The 24603-nt window shown below is 35.5% G+C and overlaps 1 protein-coding gene across 2 annotated transcripts; it reads right to left on the bottom strand.

Annotated features, from left to right (window-relative positions):
• Positions 1-4821: 4821 nt before the first annotated feature.
• Positions 4822-23991, bottom strand: LOC143248790 (uncharacterized). 2 transcript variants are annotated; one of them, XM_076497522.1, is made up of 3 exons: positions 23833-23991; positions 9877-10276; positions 4822-9813 (listed from the first exon to the last, which is right to left on the bottom strand). In XM_076497522.1, the coding sequence occupies exons 1-3, from the start codon at positions 23860-23862 to the stop codon at positions 9008-9010; spliced, it is 1236 nt and encodes a 411-aa protein (XP_076353637.1). In that variant the 5' UTR covers positions 23863-23991; the 3' UTR covers positions 4822-9007. The 2 variants fall into 2 exon arrangements, with proteins under 2 accessions (XP_076353637.1, XP_076353636.1); XM_076497521.1 differs by having other exon boundaries at positions 4822-10276.
• Between the last annotated feature and the right edge of the window lie 612 nt (positions 23992-24603).

A 24603-nucleotide genomic window follows, 5' to 3' on the forward strand; every position in this document is an offset into this window, starting at 1 on the left:
TTCTCGCGCTCAAGAAAATATTTTTGTCCCATAAATAATGGATTATGTGGTGTTGAGAATTTTTATAAAAGGCTGTTCTTATATTCAAGAAATACTGTTTAATACCTAAATGTTGTTTTTAGGTACCAAACTTTCAAAAATATATCGCGTCATGAAGTAATAAATATTTAGAAAAATCGACATGTCTGCTGACTTACAACACTAGAAACCGGGTGTCGTTACCCGTGGTGGGCTGAGCACAGGTAGCCCATCGTGTAACTTTATACTTGATTACAAACTAACTAACTGTTTTGATACAAACTGAAACTGAAAACTATAAGAACAACTATCAATGTTGTTTTTTCTAATACATGAATATAACCTATATGTATCACAGTTCATAGTAAATTGGCTAACCTCTGAATCGTCCTATTCATACGCACTTAAAAAAGAAAAAAACCACTATGTAACACCCACATGAATGGCAATCATGCTTTTACAGCTTAGATTAAATCGACAAACGACAGCCACTCAGAGACAGGTACTGAAGGGTGTATACAGCAGTCTGATTCAGTAGGGAAAAAATAATAACAGAAAGTAAAATAAAACATTGCTAAAAATAGAAAAAGCGTTCGACAACTGTCTGTCACAAAAAACACGCTGATTGTCAGTGTCTTATCTTATATTATCAGCATAGGTTTAATCCAGATTGTTAATGTTTTGGCTCTAAGCCTAATGAGCGCACGTGTAAGTAAACATAAGACTCAGTATTGAATGAAAGCTACTTTTGGGGCGGAGGGATACTAAGTAGGTTAGTGGTCAAAAATTGAAATTCTATGGTTCTCATGAAAACGTTGGATTTCAAGATGCATTTGAAAGCTTAAGAAGTTGTAGCTTGTGAAACTTCGTTAACTCTATTCGCTTTGCTTAGTTTCCTCTTCATGATCTTTCGAGCCGGACGGTTCTCTTTCGTAACCATAGCCTACACCATGCTTATGTCAGCTCTCGTACTGACTTGCTTGAATTGCGCTATTGTAGTCAGTTGCTAGCGTAAACTTTCTGCTGTGCGAGATTTCCTGCTTTCATTTGGAGCACATAAAATAAAATAAAAAAATTATTTTCCAAAATCTTCTTTTCCTTGGCGCCACATCATTTAATAGTTTTCCTTTTTTGACACTTCTCTCCAGCTTTCGGTCGAGTTTTGAAGAAATTTAACAAGTTTGGTGAACGGGATTTTATCTTTTATCTTTCGTTATTTTTAAAACCTTAAACGTTTTGCCTTGAGTTGCTCATAAAAATCATAGTATATTAATAATTAATAAAATTTAAATAATTAATATTGAATTGATTGAATAACAGCATTTGGTTTATTCAATTTGATCCGTTAATATTTAATTGTTTAAATAACATTATTTGATTTGTTTGTTGTTAAGCACAAAGCTACATAATTGGCTGTGGTCTGGATGCTATGGGTATCGAAACCCAACTTATAACATTGAAGCCTTCAAGCTTGCCGCTGAGCCTCCTGGAAGCAACAGTGTTTGATTTGTCTGTTTGTTTGTTTATAATTAACTATCGAAGCCCCCTTTTTATCGTTGCAAGTCTACAGACATTCCGCTGAGCTACTGGAGAGGCACAATGTTTGAAAAAAAAATTTGTTGAAGTTCTGTATATCAAGATTAGCAAAAAGATTTTTTACTATTACTAAAATATAAAAATACTAGGGGGAGCTCCTTATAAGAAACAAAGTCGACCAGCGACTGTAAAATAAAATTCTCTAAGTAACTTCTTGGGAGGTAAAATGATTAATTTGTCAGTAAGAAAGCGAGTTTGTTCTGACATGAAAAAATTAACAATATTTGTTGTTTTAAGCCTGATCTTATTCAATCTGTAGTACCATTAATCATCATATTTATTGTTTTAAGTCTGATCTTATTCGATCTGTAATACTATTAATTATCATATTTATTGTTTTAAGCCTGATCTTATTCGATCTGTAATACCATTAATTATCATATTTATTGTTTTAAGCCTGATCTTATTCGATCTGTAATACCATTAATTATCATATTTATTGTTTTAAGCCTGATCTTATTCGATCTGTAATACCATTAATTATCATATTTATTGTTTTAAGCCTGATCTTACTCGATCTGTAGTACCAGTAATGATAAGATTACATGATCAGATATACTGTTGTTCAAAAAAGTGTCGTTTGTATTTATGCGAAAACTGTTTGCAAAATTCCACCATCCGTATATTGCATATTTTTGAAATTGTTGGTTTACAATCAGTTTCAGTCATATAACATCCTTTTCATGAGTATTATTTTATAATAATGAATATATTCTTCCAATAGATACTGTGGCTTTCATATGAAGTAGAGCCACATATAAAAAGGGTTGGATGGAATCATAAGTTACGTCTTTAAAGTGAGAAAGTTCCATGAGAAACCCTCATGGGGTAATTAAATAGCCCCATCCAGCATGTTTATGTACATAAGTGTTAGACATGAATAGCAGACACTAACTGGCTGAAATCAACCGGGCATATAGCCCCAATTTAATCTTTCAGTTTCAATTTCTTCTTCCAGTTCTCGATTTTTGGACTATATAAAAAAAAAGACATTAAATGTACGCACACAGGTTATAAATGCTCTGAATTTCTTAAGCCTTTTTAAACCCTCAGCAGGTTAAAAAATTGCAAAAAAAATTCGTTCTTATGGAGCACAATAAAAATACCATCCGACGTTCGGTTTGTTTCTATCGCTGCTAGATCAGAGTGACAACAATAAGCACATGATTAACCGACACTTCAAATTCCTTAAACCTTTTTTAACCCTCAGCAATTATAATGATTATAACACTCGTTCTGCTAGGTCTGGGTTTGGTTTGGTTTGAATTTCGCGCAAAGCTACACGAGGGCTATCTGCGCTAGCCGTCCCCAATTTAGCAGTGTAAGATTAGAGGGAAGACAGCTAGTCATCACTAACCCCCGCCAACTCTTGAGCTACTCTTTTACCAACGAATAGTGGGATTCACCGTCACATTATAACGCCCCTACGGCTGAAAGATGACAACAGAGTTCATTGTTGATACTTTGACGTTGATTCACCTTCTGAAATATATTATTGCTTGGATTTTAAGAAATCGTTTAAAGGTCATGCTTGTTTATCCACGAGAAGAAACGTTTCCTAAAACATACGTAAATTGTTAATTTTGCGAAAATTTAAATAGGCTGCCTGAAAAAAAAAATATTTAAAACTCGAAACGAATTCTATGTAAACGTTTTCGTACTATGGGGCAAAAAAGAAAAAAAAAAGAATGAAAAGGTAAAACCAACAACAGAACTTTGAAGGAATGGAACAAAATGGCTATATGTAAAGTCTTGAGGTAAAACTGCCAATTACAGCGTGAACACACACGAATGCGCTTACAGCAGGTGTCTTTATTGCGATTAAAATACTATACTGCATAGTCGGTTAACACAACAGCCGAACACAAGTGACACACTTTTCTGCAGCACGAACATCCAACGCGACATGAATATGATAACACTTCTGAGCTCACTGAACCGCTTCGGGAGTTCTCATTTTAGCTGATTTCAAGAAACGAGATCATGACTGGAAGCCACGTAGACGGACGATCTCGTTCGAATCTCGTTTCTCATTGTGCTCTGTGCGCGTTGTTGAGAGCGCACAGAAACTAGCTGTTTTTTGTTGTACTATATCATACGGTTACTATCCAGCAATTCGAAAAAAATAAGTTAAACCTACGTTTTAAATTTCATTATCTCTTTTGAGTTTAACACGATATTGCGATTTTAATGTCCACTGTACAAAAAGAAACAGAACAAACACTGGACAGAAGTAATATATATAATTTGACAAGAAAATCAACTGTGTTTTTCAGCAAACACAATAACAATTCGGGTTAACGAGAGGCCTGAACATTTGACATTAAACGACAGTATATACATTACAGACACAAGAATTACCCAGATATTTAGTTATAATGACGTAATATGCACTTCTTTCATTTTTAGCACTTCCTCAAACAGAACTTACTTTCGTATTGAAACCTAGAGGGTTACGTTTAAGATAATACACGCCTTTTTATATATTCATTTTAATGGACTAATCAATACGACAACGCTAAAAGAATCCTTCTTATTCGATGAAGCCCGGCGTGGCTAAGTGGGTTAAGGCGTTCGACTCGTAATCTGAAGGTTGCGGATTCGAATACCCATCACACCAAACTTGCTCGCCCTTTCAGCCGCGAGGGCTTTATGATGTGACGGTCAATTCCACTATTCGTTGGTAAAAGAGTAGCCCAAGAGTTAGCGGTGGGTGGTGATGACTAGCTGCCTTCCCTCTAGTCTTACACTGCTGAATTAGGGACGGCTAGCGCAGATAGCCCTCGAGTAGCTTTGCGCGAAATACAAAATACAAATACTTTATTCGATGAAGTTTCTTGTGCCAGGTAAGATATGTCTAGGCAAACTACCTCAAATAATTCCAAACCGTTCTCACTTTGAAAGATAAACGTGTACAGATAGATTTCGCATTGAATTTCTAAAATTGCGTTTCTTATAAGAACTATTAAGCCTTATATAAATAATGTAGCAGTCATGTTGAAATAGCTATTATTTCGCTTTAACCACATAGTGGTTGAAACAAATCGTGACACGGAAAAAATCAAAGTTTTTTTTGTTTTGTTTTTAACATATATATATAATTTAATGGCTGTTTACTTTAACATTTTACACCAAATCATAAACAGATATGTAAACATGTATTTCTATACACATAGTTTTTACAGACAAACACATTATATACACAAAGCCATTCAATTTCCTTTATTTTGTTATGACAGATTACAACCCGCACAAAAGAGCCTTTAGTGATAACGAAAATAGAGAGACTAATACACAGCTTGATAGATAACTAGATCACGCAGTGTAATTGTAATGAATTGTTTTTTTGTGTTTGTCTGTCTATCCGTCTGTCTCTGTGTGTGTTTGATGGGTGGAACGAAAGCTGGTCTTAATAATCCTGACGTCATATTTTCCATTATAAATCATCCTAATAAAGAAGGAAATAATATTTTCCCTATGACTTTTGTTTCCGTTGAAACTGAAATCTCATTTTAAAAAAACAACAACAACAAAATGCACGAGGGAAAAGCCAGTATAAGGACCTTAATATCAAATGGAAAACGCACAATGTCTGCTTCTCGTAAAACTATTCCTGTCTGATCTCTGAATGAAACGTATGGTAGCACTATTCATATTTTTGTGAATAGTAAATATTAAACTTATTATTCTCTTTGATTACATATTTATATCCATGACACCATCATGAAGTGATCAATACGTTGAATCGCATAATGGTTGCAAAAAAAAAAAAAACAAAAAAAACACGGAAAGCTTACGACGAAAAACGTATATTTAGCTTGCAATATGTGACTAAAGAGCCCCGTAGGACATATGTTTATAAAAGTGTACAACTGTTTTGCTATTCGTGAAAGTGTACAACCAATATAGAGTTAAATTGTTTTTGTTTTATCTTTGCTACTCGGGAAAGTGTGTGTGTGTGAAATATACGACCATAATATTTCTACAGCTTATTTAGTTCATATGAAACTTTACGGTCAACAAACTCAGAATTTGGCCGTGTGTGTGTGTGTACGTGCAAATGTTTCCATTAATGAAATTGACTCGCGAACATTTAGAACTGTCATTCATTTACCGCGGTTATTTACACGGTCTTCACAACAACTTGTGTTCGAAAGGACAATAAAACGTTCAACGTCATACACATAGACTATAACACAATGCAAGTCTGAAATGTTCATGACTCAGAAAACGAAGAAATGAGCATACTTGAATTAGTGTCATGGAAATAATAGTGGCACTTGACATGGCTAAATCCTACATCGATACTTTACCGTTTGTACATTACTACTTTGCTCAAGTGTATTGGCTATACTGATGCTTTACTGATTCGCAACTCGTTGGTCAGTACACTGATATCTTACTTATTAGGTATTCTATAAGTAATCTTATCAGTCACATATGCATTGCGCATGTTTTTACAAACGATAGTTTTTGTACAATTCATGGTTAATGACGTCAACGTAAGAAATTCATACAATAGGTTGTTGCCTACCACGTGCTAAAAATAACATAAGCATTGAACTCAGGGTAAGAGTTCTCGTAGTCATGGGAACACCTGATCACTAAACAGTAAAGGCATCTGTTATAATTTTGAATCAGTTAAAAAAGTGCGGAGGTTTTTTAGTTCGGACGTCCATCAAAGTTTCTGTTCTATCAGACATCCTAGACTTACAATTATTGGACGCTTAATCGACTCGAATTTTCAAACACTGTACCAAGCATCAACAGTTCTAAGACTGTGTCCGTCACGTGCCATTCGCATTTAGTTATATTTAGGGTTAACTTTTTTGAGCATAATTCCATTAGACCTTGAAAGTCAAAAACAATTCACGTTGTATGTAATTAGTAGCATTACTTTTTTCTATTTGTTTGCATATACATATCGTAGGTACTTTTTATATATGAAATACGTTTAATAAATATTAAATTCGAGATTTCATTTATCGTCACAAAATATTCTGAGATACTTTTCACTCACTAATAACAAATATTTATATATATGTTTAACGCTCATTCGATACACTTTTATTCCAATCTGGAATTAATTACACACTTTAAAAAAACGTTTCAAATTATATTTCTCTTCTTTACCCTTTCCACACCCGTCAACAGGTTTAGTCACTTATACGAAAACAGAGAAAAACACGTGATTTTACTCACAAGCTAGCGAAGGTTGATATTCCCGTTTCCTAGTTTCTATAGTTACTTGGCGTCACCCGTCTTTAGTTAAAAGAATGTTATTGTGTCGGGTTTGTGACCAGCAACCTTGACAAAACAAACAAACATAAGGACTAATCAAACAGAGGATAAACGTAAAATACACTTATATATAATTGTTGGAAACTGAGTTTGTGTCTCAAGCCGTTAATCCTTTGATTATCAAATAATCCCCCCTTCCTACCAGTCTTCAGAAGTAAATCTCGAGTTATATTTGGTAATAAATATTTTATAATGGTGTTAATATATAAACATCAAAAGTGTTATTAACACTAACTATATATATATATATATATATATGTATCAGTCGAAAAGAATCATTCGAAAACAAAAGCATTGTGTGGGCGTTTTCCTAATGGTTTTTTTTAAACAAAGACTGATAAACTAACGTGAATATTAGACATACAATTAGAAGATGAGTGAAAGTGAGAAAACCGCACATAACGTGATCAGTGAGGCATGCAGCGCGTGCCACAAAGCTGGACGTCGTTTTCAATGCTTACTTGACGCTGATTTGAACTTGAATAGAGGTTTACTCAAATATACGAAGTCTATACGAGTTTCTTCAAATTTTACATAAATCTCGATTATAAAATAAGAACAAAAACATTGAGACACTTGAAATAGCTCTAAAGTAATTGTTTCAGAATGGGAAGAGATATTGGTTGCTGTTATATAAATGCACAGTAGAACAAGCACCTTGTGAAAACTATATGCATGTTATACACATGCGTCAATATGTAGGTGAACTGCCTCTTTCACATGATTGTAATTAGTCCAGTGATCTTATGAAAGTGCCTTCAGGGTGAATGCATTAGAACTATAGGAAAACGCCCTAAAACTAGCTTTGAATTGTTTTATAGTTTTCTACGCCAATTTATATGATGATCTAAAACAGACATGTCCAACAGGGTACATGGAACGAAACTCACCCTGACAGACTAGAATATTAAGTGACGTAAGAATAAAAGAGCCCCTGGTGGGGAATTCTGTTTAATAAATCTTCGTGGTTGAAATTTAAACACGTCTTGTGCACCTTTAATTATTTATACGTCTTGCTAGTTACTAGTCACGTGTTGTTATTTCCGTTCTAAGTAGTTTGTTAGTTTGAGATGAATCTAGAAATTGCCAGAACATGAAGCAGGATTTACTAATACTAGCCACGTGTTTTACTGATACTAGCCACGCGTTGCTGTTTTTAATCTAAATAATTTCCTCTTCCTCGTTTCAGATAAAACCGTAATTTGCCTAGAGTGTCCAACAGACTTCACATAACATGTACCGACACTTCATATTTTACTTACCATATAACGAAGTTTCAAGATTATATAAACACGTTTTTTTTTCTAAAACGTAAGAAGAAACATTTTTTTTAATGGATATATCACAGTGTTGTGCACTATAAGGATTTTGCTGAGCAAAACAATAATTTTCAATATGTTAATCTTTGTTCTAATTTCTCTATCTGTACATATTATCGAGACGAATCTACTTTCGTTAAACACAGAATGTTTATAGAATCCTAAAAAAACAAAAAGCACGAGCTATTAATTTCCTTTTCGCTAGTCACTGTAACAAGATAACTAACGCACAGTTTTTTGTCACGTGATGCACTTCTTAACTCCACGGACAAACACATTCATATCCAGATGTTGTTTTCACATGCATTTTCCTTCTCTTTCACATTCGAGAAATCAAGTGCCTTCTCATTCTGAAGACAAGTGTTTACATTTAAAATGTCAGTTGCTAAAACTACTTAATTTACTTATCTACGAGACTTATTGCTTACATTGAAACACATTTTATATGTATTTATATATATATATATATATTTCTAAAACAATGAATTTCCATAGAAATATTTCACATTGAATCTATAAAGCCACATTTTTGTGACATCCATTGGAGATATCTCTCGACGTGATACCAAGTAAATAAAATAGTTAATTTTGTCCTACTGTCCATAAATGCTTTATTTTACTTTTGGCAGGTAATGAATTGACGTTCAAAATAAGACTGAACAAAGAAACTTCACGAATCTCCACGAGGAACTGAAGATGTCATGGATAGTTTACCAGGAACAACTGGCTTCTGTTGATCCTACAAATTCTGTTAACCGTTTTCTTTTTCTTTTTTATACTGCAGTATGTCTCTTCATGTGAAGGGACAGGTGGTCCGACCTAGAGAAAGCACGTTCGCATAGACGACATTGGAAAGGCCTGTCACCGGTGTGCTTTCGGTAGTGTCTGGTCAGTTCGTCCGATCGAGCAAACTTCCAACCACACCCCTTCCACGTGCACTGGTAGGGTTTCTCACCGGTGTGAGTCCGGAGATGAGCCTTCAGGTGCGAGCTCTTGGTATACGTTTTACTGCAGCCCGGATGTGAACAGGAGTGCGTCATGACCTTCTTTCGTCCAAGGTTACGACGTCCTTTCTTATTGTTATCAGTTATGTGGACCACGTTTGATGTCGACGCGCGTTCATTTCTCGAAGAGTTGGTCGTGTTTAAAAGGTCAATAAGGTTAGGAGACGATGGCGGAGTCATCATCCTGAGATGCTGCTGAAGTTGTTGTTGTTGTTGCTGCTGCTGTTGCTGTACTTGCTGGGAAATATGATAAGGTGTTGTTGCTATACGTCGACCTACTTGGTGTAAAACTGAATGGTGTGGTTGCGTCACTGTCGAAGAAACAGAAAGAGAAACTGGACTAAAAGCATCTACGGCTGCACCTGTCACGTTCTGTTGAAGTTGAAGAGCTGTTCTTTCTGGTGACGCTGGTGGCGACATGTGGCTTGTCACTAAGGTTGTTCCACTGCCACTGTTGCTGTACTGGAGCCAGGTGAGACCACCACCTCCATAAGACGACGTTGTTGATGAACAACCTCCTGGTTGATGAGTTGAGCTCGTGTCATTTGACGACACGGATTGAGGGTGTAGATGACCTAACTGAGAGCGGAGAGTTTCACATCTGCTATTTGACGACACGGATTGAGGGTGTAGATGACCTAACTGAGAGCGGAGAGTTTCGCATCTGCTGTTGAAAGGTTCCACGGAAGGACGGTAAAACTGTGAGAGAGACTGTTTACGCAAAGCATCTGTCGATATGCACAAATTACTTTCTTCAGTGTAAAGACTTGTTGAATCTGGATTAAGTACAAAGTCCAGATCTATCATAAAATCTTCGATGTTACTTTGGGGGTTTTGCTGTTGAGGCTGTAACTGCTGTATCAGTGTATTCGTATTGACTTCCGGTTGCTGTTGAACATGGTCTCTTTGGATTGGAGGCAATTCAATTCTGGCAGGGAAATGTGACGCAATTTCCCTGTGGTCCACTTGTATCATCTTGAAGTTGTGGTCCACTGGTTGAGGATCAACAAGTAACGCACTCTCAATGTCATGCCACATCTGCAAGAGTTAAACATGTTTTTTAACTTAAAATTAATCTCTCGTTCCTAAAAACGAGTGTATTTAAAAACTCAAACATTAAAATTAAATTTTTCTATACAGTATTAAAAAACAAAACAGCGCATCATATACCATAGTTCTAAAAACAAAGTTAACATTTTTGGTTAAACAAACAGAAAACATATAGGTTATACTAAAGGATACAATAAAAATGAAGTTTTCTAATAACTTTGAAATAACATGACTCGTAATCCGAGGGTCACGAGTTCGAATCCCCGTCACACCAAACATGCTCACCCTTTCAGCCGTAAGGGCGTTATAATGTGACGGTCAATCCCACTATTCGTTGGTAAAAGAGTAGCCCAAGAGTTGGCGGTGGGTCACGGTGACTAGCTGCCTTCCCTCTTGTCTTACACTGCTAAATTAGGGAGGGCTAGTGCAGATAGCCCTCGTGCACCTTTGCACGAAATTCAAAACAAACCAAAACAAAAACAAACACAGGATTTCGTAATCTCTCGGTTCTACGTTGGAAAATAATTTTAAAAAATTTTCGAGAAATTCAGATTTATAGTTGTTAAAATATTCATTATATCTTTCAAAGATAATTATTTAATATTTCAAATATCAGTTGTTTTATCTACAAGAAATCTGCATGGGTAAAAGCTGACAATAACAAGCACAAAAATTATTCAATAGTGAGTTAAAAGTTCATTACACTTGTTCACTAAACTGTTTCGTTTCTAACCTTCGAAGTGTTTTTACTCCTGCAAGCCATTCTACAAATCTTTTAACAGCTACTTTCATATACTCTGAAACATTATACTAAACTCTTTACATAATTAAAATTCCCATCACACCAAATAAGCTCGCTCTTCAGCTGTAGAAGCATTATAAAGTGACGGTCAATTCCACTATTCGTTGATAGAAACTTTAGCCCAGGAATTGGCGGTGGATGATGTTCACTAGCCAACTGCCTTCTAATTAATCACTGATAAGTTAAAGTTGGCTAGCTCAGATAGTCTTCGTGTAGGTTTGTGCGAAATTCAAACCAAACCAAATAACTCAAACGTAATCGCTAATATTATTTTATTACGGGATTTATTCAACTAGTGTAGAAATTTCGCGTTTCGCGCTTTAGGTCCGAGGGTGTTCCATAAGGATAACAGCCAAATTCCACTATTTCATTAAACAAACATCTTAAAACGAAAATTAAAATTCGAACTTCCTATATTTTTCACACCCGTCACTACACTCACAACAACACCACCAACATTATTTATAAAATACAATGCAACAACTGCCACAACGTCTATATTGGAAAGATGAGTAGAAATATGGAAACTAGATTCAAAGATACACCAAAAAAAAAAAAGGTATGCCCTTTGCATCTCTCCCCCTACCCTTATCTAAATGACTACTAAACGTTTTCTCAGTCATTATCGAGACCTTGCAACGGACTTATTGTTTAAGTGCATCATACATGGGTCAATCAGTCTTTCCATTTACATATTGTTCTATGGCCATTACCCAATAAGTCAGTTTCTTTTTGTTCGTTTGTTTGTTGTTTTTTGTGAGTAATAATAATAATAATAATACCGGGGTCAACATGATCACGTGGTTAGGACGTTTGGCTCGCAATATGTGGGTCTCGGGATCGAAACTCTTCACCGAAAATGCTCTCCCTTTCAGCTGTGAGAACTCTATAATGTGATGGTTAATCCCGTCATTCGTTAGTAACAAACAGCCCAAAGGTTGTCGGTGGACGTCCGTAGTCAGCAGTTTAAGATTCGGGATGAAGACAGATCGTCTTGACAGCTTTTCCGTAAAAGAACAAACGTAATAATACGTGTAACATTAACATTTTGGCGGTATTTAGAATTACCTATCTTCATTAAGTTTCTAACGATTTCTCCTAAAAGTCGTGACGTGGAAACAAAAAGGAAGAGTCCAATCAGGTTGTTAACCAATAGAATCAATTCGTTTTGTTGTATGTTTCAGTTTGTCCTGAAATAGCACTATTTTAACACTATTTTTGACCACATACTCTAGTCTATTTGAAATTAGAATCATTAATTAACAGCGTGAATCACAAACCAGCATGTAATGTTGAAAAGTGGCTCAGTTTGTAAACTTAGTAAAATATGTAGCGTAGGTCGAACTAGTTAAATATTTAGTTAATCTGTCAGGACGTCATGTAGAGCCATTCCTGATAATTTAATAGATAAATCACAATTTTATCGGTATTTATTACACATGTTTTTAATGTTAATCAACTTTATTACCAAACCGGTTAAAGTTAATCAAGGTTATTAAACAATTAAAGAACACGTTCAACGACCCCCCATTCTTAATTGTGTAACGGATCAACGCTTGAATGTGTAAGAGATCATTTTAAAACATATCCCATAATGCCCACAATGAGTAAATACCTTTCTCACCCTTTTACCAACCTTCCCACCCTTGAGCCATACGCTTAAAACTTCCAGCCGACGATGACGTCACTTTTAGCTTAAACCTAGGGTCCTTGCTGATCATTTAATCAATACGGTTTCGAAGATATTTGCTATGCCATTCACCAATTTATCTGTAACTCAGCGAGAGCAGACACCTATTATTATTATTATAAAATTCTGTTAAGCTTGTGCTGAAATATCGGTGTTAATAGGTCGCGATCTGGAGCTAATACGTTTAATTTAGAATCGGAACGTTTCTAAACTGCAGGTGAGAACAGCATTAAGGTATTGGATTAGACTACAATATTTGTTCACGAAATCCTCTACCTCGCGTAAAATATTATTTGACGTAAACCTAATTTACACACATTACACTTCGTTCGTCGTGTCACTTGTGCAAAATAAAAAACGATTTCCTAGTAAGTGTTTAATCTTGATAGAAATCAATAATATAGTGGTTGTAGGGCTTTTATTCATTTCTATCAAGACTTCTTGAACCTACGTGTTTTTCTAACATCATACGTTGTTCAGATTATACGAAAACAACTGCTCTGTATAGTGATTATCCTAAATGTGTTTAGAACTTCGGTGTCGTGACATGTATACATAACCGTACACTTCAATACAGTTCATCTATCTGTTTTTGTGTGTTTATATAAATCGTGAAAATTAATATTTTTATGAAGTCTGCAAAGCTTTTAAATGAACTTATTTCAATACATATACACTCCTTAAAAAACTGTTTTTACCATTTAAAAAATCACAAAATAACTTAAAGCGTATATATCATAATTTGAAAGTTCAAACAACTACACATAACATACACCTCAGAGCATATTAAACTAGATTTCGTTTTGATCGAGTTCACTCAACTTTTTTCACCTTCAGAGATGTATTGTGAATAGGTTGTCTAAATTTATCCCACAGCAAACCAGATGACCTCGTTTATACGTCATATCACTATTCATTGGAAGGAACAAAAACGTGAATTGAACGCTTATCAATGCTCTTACTTTTATAAAAAAAACAAACAAACCTGTTTGAGTGCTCGATTAGTAAAAAACACTTCGGTTATCACAGCTTATTAAATATTAATTGAGTTTTATTTTGTCGAAAGAAGAACTCCTTGATTGAAAATATTGCGTGCTCAAAGGGGCCCCCACTGGCACAGTGTATGTCTGCGGACTTACAACGCAACGGATTTCGATACCCGTAGTAGGCAGAGCACAGATTGCTCATTGTGTAGCCTTGTATTTAATTACAAACAAACAATGAACCAAAAGCTCAAGAGGGAAAAATTAATGTCTGAAAAATGGTTTTACTTGCTCAATATTGGAACTGCTCAATTTAAAATATATTTTTGCATACTTAAGGGGGAAATATCCCCGACTGAAAAGGTTTTTATTTGCCCAGTGTTGGAGATATTCATTTTTTTTTTTACATTTGCATGGGAAAATATTTAGGAATTATTTTAGATCGAAAATTAAATTGGCAATTTCATATTAATTCTTTAGTTAATAAATTAAAATATAGTTCTATGCTAATTTTTGAACTTAGTCATTGTGCTCCTTATCATATTTTGTTAAGTGTATATTATGCTCTCTTTCAATCTTTCTTACAATATTGTATTTCAATTTGGGTGGCACATATAAGACTTTTAATTCCTATTCACAAGTTGCAAAAGTGTTTTCTCTTATTTTACTCATAGGCTTGATACCGATTTCAGTAAATTTAACTCTCCTCTTTCATATGATAAACTTTATTTATATTTTTTAGCTTTATCTACATTGCATGTTTCTTTTAATAGGCCTTTTAAAGTCACTTCATATTTTACACGACTTCAATCTTTTTTTCCAATTAATGTACCCACACCACGTAAAACAGTTACACTTCATCAATATCTTTATTTGGCACCTCGTATTCATAATTTTATTCCTTATAGTATAAGATCTTCTATTAATCGTGTTAATCAAAAGAAATACTTAAAACAATGGATCTTAAATACTGATGATAATATTCTGGGAACTTTACATTGATTTTGTAAGTTTTGATTTTACATTTTTATGTGTTTAACCATCACAGGACGAGTTAACTCTTTGTTGATGGTTTTATAATGATATTTGATTTTTTGTGTCTAATTTATTGCTTAATAAATTTATTATTATTATAATATTATTATTATTATTTAAAAATGGTTTTACTACCCAAAAAAGAGGATTCTCCTATTACAAATTAATTTCATATACTGATTTAAACGAAAAAGCTTATTGTAATCATATTCTTTGTATGATAGTTTTAATGTACGGCTACATCCAGTTGTAATCTATATAACAGTCAGTATCTACAAAATCAAACACAGATTTATTAACACCACTTTAGTTATTCGTGTAATTTTTAACTGTGAAAAGAAATCAAATTCAAGTTAGCTTTATTCCATGTGACGTAATAAACAGATTGTGTTTATGTGTGTTTTCTTATAACAAAGCCACATCGAGTTATCTGCTGAGCCCACCGAGGGAAATCGAACCCCTAATTTTAGCGTTACAAATCCGTAGACTTACCGCTGTACTGGCGGGAGACTAATTAATAAGAATTGTACCCAAGTATTAATACGATTAAAAATTAGTATTTTTAATTACGTGTAGCTCAGTAAGCAAGTAAACTATACAAAAGCCTCAAATAAAACTGGATGTGTATTTTGAACTATTTCTAAACATTTAGGGTAATAATCAGACTGCTTAAGAGCAATGGTTGAGGTGTATACTGCTTATGCTGAATAAACCACCTACTGCGCATGATCGTTCTTAATTCTGAACGACAGAGCAGAAGGCAGGTAACTAGTTAGTCAACAGAACTAACACCAACTTCTGGGCTACTCTCTCCTGATCGAATAGCAAGATTTAACCGTTGTCCTCAGACCGCACCCGCACCCCTAAAATGCAGATTTTGCTTTTAAATCAACGGGACACAAGCCTAAATTCACAGTCTACACGCGCTAACTAGCGGTCACGTCCGGTCTCAAGAAACCTAAGCCTTTTCTGTAAACAGGCGAGATGAAAAATAAACAGTATAATTAGATTCCAAATATGTTTTAGACTTCACTCTCCTGGACCATTTTAGTCATCCAAAGCAATAATAATAACTACACTTTGAAATGGACTGATTTCTGTCATAAAACAGATAAAACACAAAATGCTCAAAATGCTTGTAAGTTTTTTTGAAGTCGTTTTAGTACAGCATCCTGAGTGAAATATTTTTGTCTTTTTTTTTAACTCCGTCACTACATATTCTCTATAAAAAAAACATATCCAGTGGTACCCAAACTTTAAATGTATTTCCAAAAGATTAATGAATAAATATTTAGATTTTTTTTTTTTTTTTTTTTAGAAAACCAAAAATGTGATTGGTATGTTCAAAATATTCATTGATGGATATTCAGTTCCCGGATTATGATTCATCGCTTGTTTGTTTTTGAATTTCGCACAAAGCTACTCAAGGGCTATCTGTGCTAGCCATCCCTAATTTAGCAGTGTAAGAGCTATTCTTGAACTACTATTTAACCAACAAATAGTGGGATTGACCGTAACATTATTACGCCCACACGGCTGAAAGGGCGAGCATGTTTGGCGCGACGGGGTACGAACCCGCGACCCTCAGATTACGAGTCGCACGCCTTAACACTCTTGGCCATGCCGGACCCTATCGCTTGTTTACTAACCATTTTATAAACGATGGATGTTTGACAATAAAACCGTATTGGTTTGGTTTGAATTTCGTGCAAAGCTACACGAGAGCTATCTGGGCTAGCTGTCCGTAATTTAGCAATGTAAGCAGCATATGATTATGTTATTTGAACTGTTTTTCCAGAACTTAAAAAAAAAAATCTTACAAGCCGAAAAAAATTCTGAACATTTTGTCCTACTTGATTCGGTAACATTAAAGAAAATTAATAATTACATGAAGAATGATGACGGTAAAATGTTAACTTTGCTCCTACTCGGAAAACATTACAAGTAAAGTATTAATGTTTACATGAAAAGCAATGTATGTAAAACGTTAGCAATGTTTTTGGTGTGGGTAAAAATGTTATCATTACTGTTACGTCGGAAGACGTGAGGAATTCTTAACGTTCAGACGTAAAAAAATGCATCATTAAAAGTTTGTTTAAAGTGTATTTACAACAATGAATGTCGCGGTGATGTTGCTTTATTGTAATTATAATACGATGTTGCAAAAGTAAGTTATGTATATAGCGTATAGATAGACAATAGTATCGGTTAAGGAAAATATTACTAAAGCCATGATTAGTGCCTAAAAACGGTTTAATCAGTTTTGTGCGTCTGTAATAAGCAATTTATTTTGCTCAGGAACTGACAAGAGCAACACTGGATTGTCAATAAGACAAACACACACACACACAACAAAAGAAACAAATATGTTTCGCTGAAAGAAGTGGTTAATAAAAATGAAACAGTATACAAGTGTAAATGTTACACAGTTTAACAACAGAGAGGAAGTTTGAAACATCTGTAAGGTCAAGAAAAACGCGGGAAATTCTGTTCGAGAAAGCTTTATTATGGAAACTGGTTGGCATCTTGGGTGAAACGAAGAACTTTTATATATTTGTGATTTTAATTATTTATCTTAAATTAACAGTAATAAATAAAGTTCTTAAAATATTTTAAAGTCGTTTTTATATTGATTCATTTAAATACAGATTTGTATATATTAAGAAACATGGCTCTCTTTATTTCTATTTAAAACTGATTACGGAATTTTCTTCATTTTTTTCGTTATATATTTTGATTCTATTCCCTTTGGTTCATTGAAGATGAAATTAGACAACTGGTGAATTTTTCGTTTCTTTTTTCCTACATCTATTAACTCTCGTCAAACTGGAATATGAAGTAAAATCACGTTTGAAATTTAAAATGGGATATGCACGATCTAGTGCTCAGCGGGCCAGGCTGGGGGTCGTAAGGTCCAAGATTCTCACTGCGATATCCCTATAAATACGATCCATACTTTTAAGTATAGGGTCGCTACTGTCATTATCATTACAGTCAATGTTGCTATTCTGTTCAATATTATAGATTGTAAATAGCTATGTCTGATCCTAGATGGGGGATGTTTCTTATCTCACCTTTAAGCCTAAGTTTCTCATAATATGCTGCTATGTCCGATCCTAGGTGGAAGATGTCTCTAATCTCACCTTTAAGCCTAAGTTTCTCATAATGTGCTGCTATGTCTGATCCTAGGTGGGAGATGTCTCTAATCTAACCTTTAAGCCTAAGTTTCTCATAGTGTGCTCTCCAGATTGAAAATATGAAATATGTATAAAACAAAGTCACTCAAATTTTAAATACTAATAATAACTGACGATTTATTCAAGCCAATCGTAAAGCTCTAAACCTAATCTACAGTTATAGGAGAGGTTTTTGTGTTGTTTTTTTTGTGTTTTTTACTATTTATTAAACTGTAATTTGTTTTTCCGCAATAAACAAGTACGTACCGAATCGAAGGTATTGTCTAATTTTGAAACGTGATCGTTATAAAACCCTTCCTACAATGATATGATACTGAATTATTCTGCGGTCCGAGATGGAAAAAAAAATATATATATATTAGACAAAAACATTCCACACGTTCCTGACCACATGAAACAGATAGTCGACACGGAAGGAAATTGAACGGTGAGGAATAAAATACGTTATGTCTTCAAGCTGTGTATACAGCACGAGTTTTTTGTGGCCTTGAAACAAAACAAAACGGAGACATGCTAAGGATGTGGAACCATTCAAGTGAAACGTTTTTGAGACAGCTTACCGAAAGAAACCAGCGAGAGAAAGTGAAAAAGAAACAAAGAGATAACCTTCCGTTTAAGTACGTGGAGTTGTTTCAAAGGAACGACTCGTCTCCTTAGGTTATTTTTTTAAATAAGGTTTTATGTAATATTCATTCTGTGTGTGTGTGAGTTCAGAGATCTATATTTTTGCAACATTTTCATACATGTACTAATGCAGTCTGAACCAAACAGGCCAGTGCACATAATGATATAACGTATTAAATAGTACGGTGGTTTATAACTGTTAAGAGATGGCAAACAGTACTCAAAGAAACACACATACTTTCTGAGGAAACTGGACATGCTGGACCACAGATGTAAAGAAACACGAGAATAAAGTTAGTGGTGGTGAAAATGTTAAGTTTTGACTCTTTAGCAATGTGATGTAAAATAATTTGTTTTCTAATTCGGTGGATTTGACTGTTCCGGAGGTTCAAGTCGCGACATTTCTATTTAATACGCTCTGAACCTTCGGTTATATAAGTTATAATTGTGACAGTCAATCCCCCAATCTTGTAAATGTTTTTGTACAAACTACGGGATGGCCGACTGAGTTAACTAAATATAATTGCTAGAGACGGCTATGCTTGAATCTTAGGTGTTTCTTACATGGTGGACCCGGCATGGCCAGGTGATTAAGGCACTCGATTCGTAATAAGAGGGTCGCGGGTTCGAAACCCCGTCACATCAAATATGCTCGCCCTTTCAGCCGTGGAGGCATAATTATGTGACTATCAATCACACTATTCGTTGGTAAAAGAGTAGCCAAAGAGTTGTCTTACTCTGCTAAATTAACGACATCTAATGAAGATAGCCCTCGAGTAGCTTTGCGCGAAATTCAAAACAAACCAAACCTTACGTGGGAGTCCATGTAATGTCGCACGAAATGTTCAGGTTGTAAATATCAATGCTGGAATACCTGGTTTGGCTATGCCGCCGTTATCTCCCTTACCTGTGAGTCTGTTGTCTTTATATAGCAAAGCCGCATATGTCTATATGCTGTGTCCACCGAGGGGAATCGAACCCCCTGATGTTAGCGTTGTAAATCCGTAGACTTACCGCTGTCGCAGCGAGGTACTTCTTAGATATGAAGCTAATCTAAAGCAATTTTGATTTTATACCAGTTGTGGTTATATATGTATTTGTTGCTGTATGTATCATTCTTCTTCAGCATAAGATAACTCACTGGGGGGGGGGGGATGATTACAGAACCAGAATCATCCATCTCATTGAAACGATAGCATTAACAGTGATCACACAACACTCAAAGTCTGGCTTATTGTGGCTGTTTAATCTGAAAAATGTTTGTAACAATTTTTGGTAACTATAAAAATAGTATTAACCCCCAAAACACAAGGCTTACGCACGCGCCCCTTTTGTCTTCTGCCTTTAAATTTCGTGCCCATAAACACCAAGGAATTCACATTTTTGTATTAAACACAATTGTTACTTTCTTATTTCTATCAAAGCAGGGTTCGAATCCAGGTCGCACCAAACATGCTCGCCTTTTCAGCAGTGGGGGGCGTTATAATATTGCAGTCAATCCTACTATTCGTTGATAAAAGAGTAGCCCAAGAGCTGGCGGTGGGTGATGATGGCTAGCTGCCTTCCCTCTAGTCTTACACTGCTAAATTAGGGACGGCTGACGCATATATCCCTGAAGTAGCTTTGCGCGAAATTAAAAAAAACAAAACAAACAATTATTATAGGTATGAAGACATTTCCACAGCGACGGAATTAAAACGTTTTTCAACGGTTATTTTGTATTCGTTATACATTCTCGTGCCTATTAACACGTGCACTGTAGCGTGTGCGGTCTATTTCCTATATATTTGTAGAAGAATGATTAGCAAGCTCATTTCACTCAAACATTTTTAATATTCATTACTTCATCTACCAGACATTATTGTTAAAATATATAGAGCCGTAATTTTTATCTTACACAAAACTATTTCCACCACTTAGACGGGCAATTCAAAACCTGCTGACTCATCATGTTAAAAAACATAACATAATATACCCCAGACTTTTATTTTTATCGGTCGGTTTGGATCCTATGTTTTTTTCTTTTGGATTCTAACAGAGCTGCTAGCATGACTCGCTAGAATGCAGCTATTCAAGGTGCGATTACAGTGTTTTAACTGTCAAAACGAATTAAGCTTATTTTAACGTTACAGTTTAGGCAAATAATCATTGTGCGTAATTTCTTTTTTTTTTCAGGGAGGTCCGGCATGGCTAGGTGGGTTAAGGCGTCCGTTTTCTAATCTAAGGGTCGCGGGTTCGCATCCCCGTCGCACCAAAAATGCTCGCCTTTTCAGCCGTGGGGGCATTATAATGTTACGGTCAATCCCATTATTCGTTGGTAAAAGTGTAGCCAAAGAGTTAGCGGTGGGTGGTGATGACTAGCTGCTTTCCCTCTAGTCTTACACTGTTCAATTAGGGACGGCTAGCGCAGAGAGCCCTCGTATAGCTTTGCACGACAAAAACAAACAAACAAAACACAAACAATTTTAAGGGTGTCTTTTTCTAAGAAGATCTAAATTTTGATTCTCAACTTTTATTACACGTACCTAAACGTTTTTATATGAACGATTTCCGTTTTCTTATATAAGAGACGTGCGGCTGTAAATAAAATATCTTTCCTTATTTTGATGTGAACTCAAGGTGAAAAGCTGCGCAAATATTGAAATATCCTTTCATTTTATTGCTAACTTTGAATTCTGGGCATGTTGAAAAATATTTACTTTAAGATCTCCAGAAATATAACAAACTTGCTATTACCCTATACCGACTGAGGGGCTTCATGGGTAAACTTGAGAAATTATAACACTCTAAAATCGATGTTTTGACTCCTGCGATTAGCACATGCTTTAGCCCATTCCTTAGCTTTAGAATTAACAAATCAAACGACTTGTTAAGGAGAAACTCTAAAATCCGGGTTTCGATACTCGTGGTAGGCACAACATAAATAATCCAGCGTGTAGCTTTGTGCTTTATCTAAACAAAACAAATAAAGCCTTTTTATAGTATCCAATCAAGTTACGTCCACACTGCCCCGTGAAAAACATTACAACCATCATTCTGCGACAAAAGAAAATAGCAGAACTGAAAACGTGCAAATGTCTCTACAAATATATTTATATCTGCGTTTACACTTCAATATTTCACTCTTCATCAGATGAAAATGTATTTTTTGTTGAGCTTAATCAAAATATTTGAATATCTATATCTTTGGTTTAGAAGCTGTCTTACAATGCTGTCAGTCTAGTTGTTAGTAGCAATGAAATAAAAATATTGTCAATGAACGACAACAAATGCGAATAGCTAGAACAGCATTTTCCCCCAATGAGCATTCAGAACGCCAACAGAAATCAAAAAAAAAATTCGATGGCTGGACAGAACTTAAGTTGGTCTAAGCTTGTATATATGTGTGTGTGTAAATTTTAGAGATATAAGCCTTCGTCTAACTTTAAGTTACATAATTATAAATACGATATTTTGAAACTTTTTAGCTTCTACGTCTGTAATTACTGGCGTATACTAACACTTAGAAAACCGAATATATCGACATAAGTAGTGGTGCACTTACAAGTTGTTGTTTTTTCTAGTGGTCAGAGGTCATTTAAAATTTTCCATATAGCAGGTACACAAATTTTCTGAAAACAATAATCCTGATTACACAAGTAACACCTGACCTTTGGGTTTTGATTTGATTTGTTTGATTGGTATTGGCCCCTAGTGGCATAGTGGCATGTCTACGGTGTGTAGCTTTGTGGTTAATTCTAAACAACAATAATGATTGGTTATGAATTTCGCGCAAAGCTACACGAAAGATATCTGCGCTAGCCGTCCCTAATTTAGCAATGTAAAACTAGATGGAAGGCAGCTAGTCATCACCACCCACCGCCAACTCTTGGGCTACTTTTCTACCAACGAATAGTGGGATTGACCGTAACATTATAACGACCCCACGGCTGAAATAGCGAGCATGTTTGGTGTGACGGGAATTCGAACCCTCGACCCTCGGATTACGAGTCGAGTGCCCAAACCACCTGGTCATGCGGGCCTTGTCCTAAGGGAGCAATTTTTATTATGTTCTTTAAATCTCCCAATATTTTTACCACAATTCTACAGGGCGGACAAGTGCCCTCTGCCCACCCTCTATAACTATGCCACTGATATATACATATATAGAAATATGCCTTTGTACAATTATTAAAATACTTATTCTGTGTCGAGTAGCCATCTGTGTATATCACACCACATAATAGCCAATAAAAATTGTCGTAGTTTTAAGAAAGTTAAAAATACGTTGTTGTATCAAGGTGGTAACTGGAAAGTATAGGGATAAAAGAAAGAAGAAAATTAGATCGTGAAGATTGATGATAAATTGAAGAAGAAAATCAAGTTATGTTTCTTTATAGTCATCTCTTGTTTCGAACAAAAGTGTCCTACTTCAGCAATGTTCTTACTAGGACTAGGGAGCTTTTATTTTGGCCTACATACGAAGTAAACCCAGAGGGTAACCGATCTAACTGCCTGTCGAGACACATGATTACGCACAGACACAAGCACGCTGCGAGGAACCACGTGAGGACCTCGCTTTGAGCGTCCGGTGGTTGTTGAGACTAGATTACATTGCAACGAGTGTGGTTTAAAAGGAAATACTGAATAAACAAGCAAGCGCCGCCATCCCGTCTGACAATTAGGTAATACCAGAGGAAGGGGGTAAGTGAGTTTCCGCTCTTCGTGGTCAGGAGCCCTGAATGACGTGTATAATGCTGCTCGCATGGATATAGAATTATACAAAAGAAAAGGTTCGTTAATGGCGTTTGGATGAGTTTCGAAATATTATGCGAAACGTACTAAGGAAACGAGTGTCCGAACCTTCACCTTTATTTCATAAACTTGCAAAGTTTTCTAATTCTTTAATGGTAAAATTATGCAGTTAGATTGGTAATCTGACCAACCATTTGATTTAGAGAAAAGCAGAGAGAATAAACCATCAGAAGTCTTGATAATGGACAAGCTCGGTCGCTCGTTTCACTGAAGAAGATATACGAATGTGTCGCAACTAAGTGTTATACACGATACTGTATTCTTTTATTAACTAACCTGCTACACATTATACCCAAAACACGTAACGTTTTATTATTTCTTTGCAACTAAAGTCAGATTAAAAGGAAGGGGTGGAAGCCAACATGATCAATACACATTAGTTAGCTTAAAGAACGAAAATTTTTAAAAGGTTCACTTACATCATGGAAGTCTGCCATTTCTGAGGCCATTAGTTAAAATGCAGGAGCGAAGGCCAGTATTACCTGGCCACTAAAATAGGGTCCCTGGAACTCTAAGGATCCGCTGCGTTACGTCTCACCTGTGTGTGTATCTGGTTGAGCTTACAACTGCTGGTACACCTGTCTATGTCCTAAATAGACAGCTCCTGCCGCCTATTGGCAAGCTGGGAAAACACGATGAGGGAGGTCTGGCGTGGTACCAATAATGACAGGGAATTTCAACAAATAACGCTTAGTTTAACTGTGAGCCCACGGGTTTTCCGGCGTATTGAGGGCACCACTACTGAGCTCTCTGGTGCAGGTAAGGGTTTCTTACTGACGTCTCTGTTTGGCTAAACCCTCAAATGACCATTAATCAATGCTGTATAGTTCTTGTCAGATTTTCATCGTTAACAGGACATTCTTCAGCAGAATTGATTAACTCTTTAACCAGTTCAACATGTTTTCTACTCATCACTTCCTAGATTCTCACTCCCATCTAAAGCTATAATTACCTAAGATATAAAAACAACAACAACTACAGGTGCTGTTAAAAATCTATAGCCCGAAATTTTGTATACATCGCTAATAATGCAACTGAAACAACTAAAACAATGACATCAAAACAAACCTAAGACCCTTGTTATTATGGTAGAAAACGTGAAAAAGAATTAGTAGTAATCACCTCGTGTTCTTTAAACTGACTTTTAGTATCACAACGTATCGATTTAAATCATTTTACGTCTACAAAGT

Source organism: Tachypleus tridentatus, chromosome 4 (genome assembly GCF_004210375.1).
Source record: "Tachypleus tridentatus isolate NWPU-2018 chromosome 4, ASM421037v1, whole genome shotgun sequence".
NCBI lineage: Eukaryota > Metazoa > Arthropoda > Merostomata > Xiphosura > Limulidae > Tachypleus > Tachypleus tridentatus.